General features: G+C 39.0%; 1 protein-coding gene across 1 annotated transcript; it reads right to left on the bottom strand.

Annotated features, from left to right (window-relative positions):
- Positions 1–213: 213 nt before the first annotated feature.
- On the bottom strand, positions 214–1,179 carry LOC133825448 (uncharacterized). Its single transcript, XM_062258386.1, has one exon. The coding sequence runs from the start codon at positions 1,177–1,179 to the stop codon at positions 214–216; it is 966 nt and encodes a 321-aa protein (XP_062114370.1).
- Positions 1,180–11,106: the final 9,927 nt, after the last annotated feature.

Here is an 11,106-nt window from a genome sequence, read left to right as displayed (position 1 = left end):
TTCAAAATCGGGAAGTTGTCGCAAGTGATCAAAATGTTGAAATTGTGTCCTTAGTTGTGCCATCTCATATTCTACAAAGTCATTTGGGTAAAATTTTTGTATTATCTTGTAAATGTCATCAATTCTGAATGACACACACATCTCTCTCGGATCTAAAGCTGAACTAAGAATAAGTATCTCCATTGTATTATCATTGAATTTTTCGTTTAGTTCTTACAATTGATAGTTCATCACTTCATTGAAAATATCAACTTTGTAATAATACTCCACTGTAACGTGATCTTGTTGACAGTGTGCCCTTCCTTTTCTTGCAATGTAATGAGCATTAAGATCGGGAACATGTATATTAATAGCTTCACAAAAATATTCCACCTCATAAACTAATTCATTCCATCCATCTTCTCTGAGTTTATGAATGAGAATCATTGTAGAAGAAACTAGTTGCATTGCATTTAAAATATTTTGAGACTGGAGTTGCAAAGCTTGACAAAGCATATTAGAAATCTCTAGAATTTTTTTCTTGAGATGCAAAGTGAAAACAAATTCAAAAGAAGTTATTGCCTCATAAGTTGCATTTGCATCTCCTCGTTGAGCAGGTGTCATTCCATCTTCAATTTTATTCAATAAAACTTCACATGTAGCACTAAACATTTTTATCAAGCTAGAAATAGATTTAAAGTGTGAACTCCAACGAGTATCACCAGCTCTTTGCAAAGAACCAATTTGATTAAGTCCTTTTCCACTTTCGAGCTCATCAATATCAAGTAAATGACCAATATTTTCAGCATGAGCAAATTTTAATTGGTCATTGTGCTTACATGAAGCTTTAACAATATTAACAATGAAGTTCAACTTAGTAAAGAACTGATGGACACAAATAACATCCTTGGATGCAGCAACTAAAGCCAATTGCAAACGATGTGCAAAACAATGGACATAGTAAGCATAAGGGCACTCACATGAAATTAAAGCTTGCAAATGATTCCATTGTCCACACATATTACTTGCACCGTCGCAACCCTGTCCTGGAATAGACTGAACATCAAGACTATGATTAGAGAGGATAGAAAAAATATATTGTTTCAATGTTAAAGCATCATTATCTTTGACATGAATAAGGCCAAAAAATAGTTCTTGCACATAGCCATCTTTGTCAACAAATCTTAAAACAATTGACATTTGTTCCTTTTTAGATTCATCTCATGTTTCATCAACTATTACACAATATTTTGCATCACTAATCTCTTCACGTATTGCACTCCTCACTTTAGTTGCCAAGACATGCAAAATTTGTTTTTGTGTTTTTAGTGATGTATATGTAGCATTTCGTGGAGATTTTTTCAAAACTTCTGCTACATTATCATTATAAGAAGCAATGAAACTCAATAATTCTAAAAAGTTTCCATGATTGTCAGATGTTTTAGACTCATCACGACCTCTAAAAGAGCATCCTTAAAATACAACCCACCTAGTTATCTCAATTGAACATTTCAAATGAAGTCTATTTTTAGCAGTTTCTTTTGAAATGAAGTTTGTAAACTTTCGTGAGATCTGCACATGCTTTCTCAACATTTCTATGAGGTGAAGTGAGAGCTTTTCCAATATGTGCCAAAAATGCACAATTTGTCTCGTCTCTTACCTTTTTCCATGACCAAATCCGTTAATAGTAAATGTATTCAATCCACGGGGGCATCTTTATCATTAGAAAGCATGGTAAACAAAATGCTGCATCTATAGTAGGAGAATATTCCAACCAAGATGGAAATAACTTAAACCATGATGATTGGAAATTGCGTCAATGATTTTCCCCAATTCTTAGATTAGTAGAAAGTATGCATTGATAAAGACTGACTTTAATATAAGCTCTATGAACTTCGTCACTTTTCTCAAAAAGATACTCCTATATTAATGGTCGTAATCATTGATCATGCACTAATTAATAAATATCAAATCCTTCTTTGATTTCAACTCTTAAAGATTTTGCAGGGTGATTTTCATAATTTAAATCATCAATATATGTTGCTGTTGATGACTCATTAGATACTAGAACTTCAACATTCTTCCTTTTAAAAAATAATTGTCAGAAAAGAAAACCATCAAAATTAATCAAATTGTTAAGATGCTTTTAAATTATTAATAATCAGAGTCACCACCACATAATACATATATAATATATGTATTACTAGAAATTAGCAAACAAACAAATTATTATAAGCATAAAACATAACGACTATTGGTCGTTATATCTTATATTATTTAACAACATAAATTGACAACAAATCTCTAAGTCTTCAGATAAAAAAAAACAACAAATCTAAGTCTTGGCTGTATAAGACAATAACACAAAGTGACAAACTACACACACATGCTGTGATGATAAGCTTTTATTTAATTTTATAATATATTAATATGTAAATTGTACATTGAGAAACTATCTCATTTCGAAATAAAAAAACTTTTACAGCAGCAAAATAAACTAAAAAAAAGGCTAACCTCAGTTGCAGTTACAGATGACCAAAAGACTTCATTCAGAGATTAATTGATGTCGAATGAGGTGACTAAAGGAGAAGCAAGTAGCAGGAGAAGCAGATCTTCAATAATCAATACTGAAATAGACATTAACTTTTCTTAAAATGATGATATAGAAAAAAATTAAAAAAGAAAAGAATCTTACATTTACAAATATAAAACAATTCAAAAAAATTGAAACTTGAAATGAAACAATTAAAGATTGAAGATTGTTTACCAGTTACCCAAACATGAGATGATCGATTCCAAGTTTCCAACTCATAAAGAAAAAAAACACAAGTAAATATTAGATATTGAGTATTTTTTTATAGGATGTTTGTTTATATATTTGATAATATTCTAAAATAGCCCTAGAAAGAAGGGTTTTTGTTATGGAATTGTTATATTATTTTGGACATATACATGTTAAAAGACTAAGTCCATTGCACGTTTATTATTTTTTTTAACTTTTATTGTTTTTGTTTTATCTGACTTTTGGTTGAATAGAAGTGGTTGGTGGGGGGCCATTTGCTTTAAAAAAAATTAAAATTTGCACATAAATTTTTACAATATACTCCGCAAACTATATGTATAATTTTTCAATAAAAAATCAAAGGGCCCTAAATTCAATGAATAGGTCAGTCCCTGGTTGTTACATAGAAGAGACCAAGATATTGTTGATGCTATTCAAGAAAAATGGCAGCAACATCTCAAATATGCATAGTTTCATAATTAATTTCAGCATCAATAAAAATAAATTATTATAAACTTAAGGAATATTAATGAATCACTAACAATTTAAATTTACTACCATGACAAGTAAACCACTTCGTCAAAAAATGTACTTCAATATCGATATATGCACATAAATCATAATAATAATTCTTATTCTTCACAAACTATAAACATTCCAGTTACTTAATTCACAAAGTTACATAAATATTATTGTTACTAATCGTGTGTATGCATATACATAAAGCAATTATGGTAGTAAAATATATAAGATGGTTCTTTGAATATATCTACTTAGTTAGCGACATCTCCTTTTGATTTCATACAAGCCAAAAGATGCACAATATTTAATTAAAATACTATATATATATACATATAAAGAACTAAATCAAGTCACTTGCTAAAGCCAAGTTCAAATGAGATTAAAAAAAATTCATACACTAAATTGTTGTTTACCTGTGAAATTGACCAACGATCGTATGTACGATATACAACACATTTTGAATGATATAAATGTAAATATACGACAGAGTACAAATATCTAAACAAATCACATAGAAATTTATAGTGGTTCAGTCATGTTCTGACGAACAGTAATAACCTAATCCACTTAGTATTTAGTATTGAATCACTCAATTGACCATTACAAAGATAAATTGAAGAGTTCACTCGTCACAGATTTGCCCAGAAGTTAATCAAATGGTTGATCCAAAAATCTCTCCTCCAAATGAAGCCATGGGTCATTTATTTATAATACCCATGGGCTGTTACATGATCAACAAGACTGTGGATCGTGGTTTGGTACACGATCATTGGGAGTGGAGATATGTGTCCATCTTCCATGATTATGAGATCGTGGGTGTTCTCGTCATTTCTCTTGATTGTGGTTGACCATGCACGATTGAAACCTTCGGGAAAACGCTTAGCCTTAGTTGGTCTATGAGACTTAGGTGCTAGGCCCGATGAGCCTTTAGAGCTTGGGTGCTAGGCATGTTGATCTTCTAGATGCTAGGCCTATGGATCTTTTGGATGCTAGGCCTATTGATTTCAGCTTGAATGAGTGTGAACTTTATCCAACGAAGTGTATTTGGGAGTTTAGGCCGACCACCCTATGAAGAATAGGGTGGGCCGACCACCCCATGAAACTCTTAGGCATGCTAGGTCGACCACCCCTAGGGGTTGGGGTCAGGTAGACTACCCCTAGGGGGCTAGGGCCAGGCCAACCACCCCTAGGGGGTTTAGGCCTGGTCGACTTCCCTATAGGTCCTGGACCTATCCATCTTTGTTCATCGGTCTTTTTCAATACTTTGTCATTTTTTTCATGACTTGTGATTCCACGTGCCGCTTTCTCAATCGCCATGTCATCTCTTGAATTTTGAGGGATAACATTTGCCCCCCCCCCCCCCCCCCCCCAAGTTTATCGTACTGTGTCCAACATTACAGTAAACTTGATCTGGCTCGGGAAACATATCGTAGCAGTACTCTAACAGCAAAGTCCCTTGGGACATTACATAGTACTTTATCAACTATCAATAATTTTCTCAGCACGTATTTTTCAAGGATTATGATCCTAAAAATAGCTACATTTTTCAAAGAGTTCGACTTATAAAAACATAATTTGTTTTTTCAAGATTTTTTTTTAATTCTTAAAAAACAATAATATTTTTCAAAGAAAATTGTAATTCCTAAAAATAATCATATTTTTCAAGGAAAATTAATTTCCTAAAAATCTAATATATTTTTCAAGGAATTTTGAATTTCCTAAAAATATAATATATTTTTCAAGGATATTAATCCCTAAAAATACAAAATATTTTTCAAAGAATTTGAATTCCTAAAAATACAAGATATTTTTCAAGGAATTTGAATTCCTAAAAATATGGTTAGCTTGAGAGGCTATAAGTAGAGACTCACTCATCCAATCCCTAACCTGTGAGCATACTTTAGGGAATTTCTAAGCTGTGAAATTCTCCGACTCTTCACCAACTCTGCGTATCTTCTCTTGGGTAAGTATTCTCTCCCAATCTTTACGCTTTGATGAATCTGTTTGAATTTCCTTGCTTTACTCTATTTTGATTTAAAACAACAAACTTGTTTGAACCAAAAGACTTGTTTTCAATCAAAGATTGGCCCGATCCTTGTTTCTTTTTGCGTGATGCTTTAGGGTTTAGAGGTATGTAGGCCGACCACCCATAGATTTTCCTTAGCCTAGGCTATTTCCAGGCTTACAAACATAGGCCGACCACCCCTAGGTTTCCCTAGCCTGGGCGATTTCCAGGCCTACAAATCTCATCATAGACCGACCACCCCTAGGGTCTCCCTGGCCTGGGCGATTTCTAGGCCTACAAATCTCATCATAGGCCGACCACCCTATGGTTTCCCTAGCCTAGGCAATTTCCAAGCTTAAGGTATTAGGGTACAGGCCGACTACCCCTAGGGTTTTCCTAGCCTGGGCAATTTCCAGGCTTATAAACCTTATGATTGGGCGATTTCCAGGGTTTCAGATCCAGACATAGGCGATTTCCAGGGTTACAAATCCAGGCATGGGTGATTTCCATGGTTACAAATTCAGGCATAAGCGATTTCCAGGGTTACAAATCCAAGCCTAGGCATCATTTCCTATGCACTGGGCGATTTCCAAGATCCCCATGCCTGGGTGGTCGACCCAATCCTTAGCATAGGCTGACCACCATACTCCCTGGGCAATTTCTAGGGACCCAAAATCTAGGGTGGTCAGCCTAATCATAGGCCGACCACTAGGAACCCCTAATTTTTTTCTTTTAATGATCTCCTTAGGGCATTCCTTGTTCTGTATGCTTTACTAAAGACTTGAACATTAGCCCTCTGGCATTTTTCTGAAGTTTGCATCCTAGGGTGGTTGGCCTAAGGTGGTAGGCCAACCACCTATGACCTTTCCTTCCCATTTTGTAAGCTTAGGGCCTAGGCTGACCCTCCTTTGTGACTTCGATCAATTTTTCCCTTGATTTCTTCACTTTTGCTCCTTAGTAACGAACATGCCCCCAACTACTAGCCTATCTGGTTTGTGGTAGGGAGCTTCATTACGTCGATATACTAACTTTACTTTTTATCCTTTCTTTATTGCAGATGTCCAGCTCCTCTTTGTCTGACGAGTCTTTGAGCGAGCGTACTCCCCAAGAGTGTTGGAAAGGGTGAAAAGGACTCTTCCTCATTCCGCATGATATTTATTCAGTGAAGAATATTTCTTGAGAAGGTATAGCCCAATGGGGAGAGTAAAACAGACAACTTGACAACCTTCCAAAGATGATCCTCACATTGCCAGGCACATCACTCAGGGTTCTTCGCCTGGCTCTTCTCAGCATAGCACTCCTCGTGGCTCTCAAGGCACATCTCATTGAGGTCATTCTCCTTAGCGGAGTTTGTCTGGTCAGCGAGACTCCTCGCAACGCCCTTCTCATCAGGATACTAGTTGGGTTCCCCACCACTCTTCTTCTCAGCGAGAGTATACCGAGGGCTCTCATCGTCAGGCTACTCACCCTCAGGAGCGTTCTCTTTACAAGTTTTGGCCTAAGGTGGCTCACACTTCTCCCAAGAGCAAGATAGTCTCACCAGCTACGTAGCAAAAGAAGAGACGACAGAAAGAATTCTATCCATTAGATTCAGGGACCACCTTTGTAACGTCCTAAATTCACTATTAAGGATAAGTGCCTTGAATTATGGTGCCTGGAGGGCATAACAAGATTATATGTGGAATAAATGGAATATGTGTGTGATTATATAATATAAATGGTTTATATGGTAATATGAATATATGTGCATGTTTATGTGTATTAAATATGCATGTGGGCCTGTTCTTGTCAAGGCGGACATATTTATAATTTTTGACTCGTTGAGGGTATATTTGCATTAATCATGTATTGTGAGTGAGACCCCAATGTTATGGGGATATATTTGAGATGTGTGGTCCGAGACGATCCTAGTGAGCGAAATAGTCACAATAGGGTCAAATACTCGGCTCAGGGTGAGCCTAGGGGTATTTTGGGGGAACCTAGTGAGTGTTTGGAATTTATCGAATAACAGGTAGTTATTTGATGATTAATTGGGTATGTCGGGGTTGATTGGGAATTTGTAAGATAATTTGAGGATTAGCGGGAAATGTGGCTAATGACGATTTTGTCCTTGGGGCCATTAAAGGATAAGGTTGTGACTAAGGGGCATTATGGTATTTTTATCAAAGGATAGACTTCTCCCTTGGACTGCTTAAGTTGCCTAAAGGCCTTAGGAATCCTAGATGAAACCAGAAGCTAAAGGATCAACACTCTCAGCCTTTCCTTTTCTCTCTCATGGTTCTCTCTCTCTCTCTCTCTCTCTCTCTCTCGACTTGTTGGGATTTGAGGCTTTTTGGAGGAACTTGGCTTAGGAAATTGAAGGCTGGAGCTGGGATTGATTGAGGTTCAGTTCATGGGTCATGATTCTCAAGGAGGTAAGCTTAAATTCCTGTTTTTGATTAAGTTTTGATTTGTTTATTTTTGTGTTCTTGAGTTTTGAACTCAAGATATGGATTTTGGGCTATGATGGAGTTTTGGCTTAGCTATTAGTGTTGTTGTGTTGTTTATGGTGTTTGGGAATGCTTGAGAGGATTAATTCTGTCTTTAGTTTATGTCTAGGATGGGTTTTTGGTGAATTGAGTTCAGGGAAAACGTAGGAAAAGCCCTATAATTTTTGGGTTTTGGGCTCAAACCGCGGTCCGTGTCCCCCAGGAGAGAGAGCATTAGGCTCTGACTTCTAGTGCGTTGCAACCCGAGGGGGTTGGGCCACGACTCTAATTGAAGAAAATAGCCAAAACATATTTTTAAGCTCGGGAACTCAAACCTAAGTGCTTGGGACAGATTCGACTATCCGGTTTAGTAGAATTCGAGGTCCCAGAGGCTAGTATGTTATTTTGAAGTTTGTAATTGGTTTAGGTCTTAATGGTAATTTATTAATACGTTGTGACTAGGTTATATCGCAAGGGCTCGGGGATAGGGATAGTGCTCGGGGTTGCCATACGCTAGCTGCTTAGGACTCAAGGTAAGAAAACTATACCCGGGTTGTGAATGGGGCTTAGACCCCCGTTAATGAATATGTTATGATTGTGAACATAACTATATCTGAGAATATCTGGATAGGCATGCTTGTATACGCTGCCTTTGAATGCTTGTTGTGCATTGTGCATTTGTGATTATATATGTTTAAAGACCAACCTAACGGTGCCGGGTGTCACGGGCCGCCAACTTCAATACTCGAATTGACGGAACGTGCGACACTTATTAGCGCTCTTAGCTAGCAAGTCAGCCTAGAATTCACACCTGCGGCAAGCAAACTCAATGGTTAGCCACGTTACAAGTCTCACACGAGTAAGGGCAATTATGAAGCGGGAGCAAGCACGAGGCAAGCTATCCAGAGACAACATCCCACACAACAATCAAAGCATACAACACAGTCAAGTGGCACGCAATGGCCCAACGAAGGTAACAAACAAGCAACACATAGACCGTAAAGAAAGCATACACAAAGGGACATGGCAAAGCATCGTTTTATTCATATAAGGCCTTGATAGGGAAAGGGAGTACACAGCTTAAGCCCCTATCTGCTGGTGGCCATGGTGCTTCCTTAAGTCACCAGGTCACCTCCCCCTAAGGAGCTTTCTAAGGAAATGAAGTCTTCCTCGGAACATATATGATTTTTGTCTGGGAGACATATGCACAATTACAAAAGTGCCATCCCCTACCCATGAGGTTACTTGGTGCAAGACTTGACTAATGATCAAGCACCAAGGCATGCTCATATCTACAAAATGGCCCCCTGGAGGGTGTGTCATGACGCTGCACGTCACACTCTCCCCCACTTAAACCTTCGGCGTTCTCGACGAACCTGCCCCTTGTTGATCTTCAATCTTCTGCGTATGCTTGTGCAAGTCCTCCGCCCCTTCCCAGCAAATTTCTTCGTCTCTGAGCCCTTTCCACTTCACTAGAAACTCTTTCTTCTTTTTTCTGTCCACGACCATGGTCCTCTCTGCTAGGATTTCTTCAGGTTGTCTGCTGCTTCGTGGCTTGATGCTGACTCCTTCTCTGGTAGACTGGTTGAGCGCTGGATCTTCTGGATCTTCATGATACAACTTGAGGTTGCTGACGTGCAAGACCGAGTGTATCTTCATCCATTATGGTAAGCTGACTTTGTAGGAGGTCAGGCCTACTTTCGAGATGACTGGAACAGGACCCTCGTATTTGTGGATGAGTCTGATGTCCTTATTCCCTCAGAATCTCAGTTGTTCGGGCCTCAGTTTGATCATCACTAAGTCGCCTGCTTTGAATTCCAGCGGTCGCCTCTTCTGATCTGCCCACTTCTTCATTCTCTTTGATGCCTTCTCCAGATAGACTCGGGCAATCTCGGTGGTTTTTTTCCAGTCTTTCGTGAAATTAAAGGATCTCAGATTCCTTCCTCGATACTCATCCACTGTGTGGGGTAACAGCGGTTGCTGACCATTAACAACTTCAAAAGCGCTCTTGTTTGACGAAGAACTCTTCTGAGAGTTGAAACAAAATTGAGCTATGTCTAGTAGTTGTGGCCAATTCTTTTGGTTGGCACTGACGAAATGTCGCAAGTACTCTTCCAGCATCCCATTGAATCTTTCAGTCTGTCCGTCTATCTAAGGATGGTAGCTCGAGGAAATATTTAGTTGTGACCCCAAAAGGTTGAATAACTCGGACCAAAAGGTCCCTGTGAATTTTCCATCACGGTCACTAACTATGTTTTGGGGTACTCCCCAATACTTAACTACATACTTGAAGAAAAGTCTCGCTGTCTCTTCTGCCGAGCAATATTTCGACACCGGTATGAAGGTTGCATACTTTTAAAATCTGTCCACGATCACCAAGATCGCACTCAAGTCTCCCGTCTTTGGTAAACTAGTAATGAAGTCAAGCGACACACTCTCCCATGGTCGGCTTGGGACTAACAAAGGTTCCAACAACCCTGGCGTCTTGTGTCTCTCTCCTTTGTCTTGCTGGCAGGTGAGACAGGTCTTGGTGTACTCCACAATATCGTCGCGCATTTGTGGCCAGTAGTACCCCTGCTTCAATAGGGCATGAGTTCTCTGCCACCCTGGATGACCCGCCCACAAGGTGTCATGACACTCACTCATTAGTGTCCTCCGCAAATCTCCCGTCTTTGGAACATATAAGCGGCCACCCTTGGCCCACAAAAGATCGTCTTCTACCCAAAATTGGTGAGTCTTCCCCTCTTTTGCGAGATTCATGATGGTTTTCACCACCGGGTCTTTCACCAAGTTCTCCTTAATGCGCTCTCGGAGTGGAGTGGTCACCATGCTAGCTGACATATTTGCTAGCAATTTTAGAGCCGCTAACTCAACTTTGCGACTTAGGGCATCAGCTGCCTGGTTTAGACGGCCCGCCTTGTGTTCAAAGTGAAAGTCGAATTCTGTTATGAACTCTTGCCATCGTGCTTGTTTAGGGGTAAGCTTTGGCTGGGTGAGGAAATGACTCACTGCGGCATTATTTATTTTCACCACAAACTTCGACCCCAACAAGTAGTGCCTCCACACTCGTAGACAATGAATTACTGCGAGAAGCTCCTTCTCTTGTGCAGTGTACCACCTCTCTACCTCCGTGAGTTTGCGGCTTTCATAAGCTATGGGGTGGCCCTCTTGTACAAGCACCCCTCCCAAAGCATAATCAGACGCGTCTGTTTGCACTTCGAAGGGCCTACCAACATCTGGTAAGGTGAGGACAGGATCTCGCATCATGGCTTCCTTCAGACTCTTAAATGCTTCGACACACTTATCGGTCCACATCCAAGTTACACCCTTAACTCGGTCAAGGGTGCTGC

The sequence above is a fragment of the Humulus lupulus genome, chromosome 3 (assembly GCF_963169125.1).
Source record: "Humulus lupulus chromosome 3, drHumLupu1.1, whole genome shotgun sequence".
Classification (NCBI taxonomy): domain Eukaryota; kingdom Viridiplantae; phylum Streptophyta; class Magnoliopsida; order Rosales; family Cannabaceae; genus Humulus; species Humulus lupulus.
The sequence above is the reverse complement of the archived record's forward strand: the minus strand, read 5'-3'. Positions and strand labels throughout refer to the sequence as shown.

Bases quoted from the DNA above. Each gene is read 5' to 3' on its own strand.
- LOC133825448 (XM_062258386.1), bottom strand. From the start codon at position 1,179: ATGTCAATTGTTTTAAGATTTGTTGACAAAGATGGCTATGTGCAAGAA.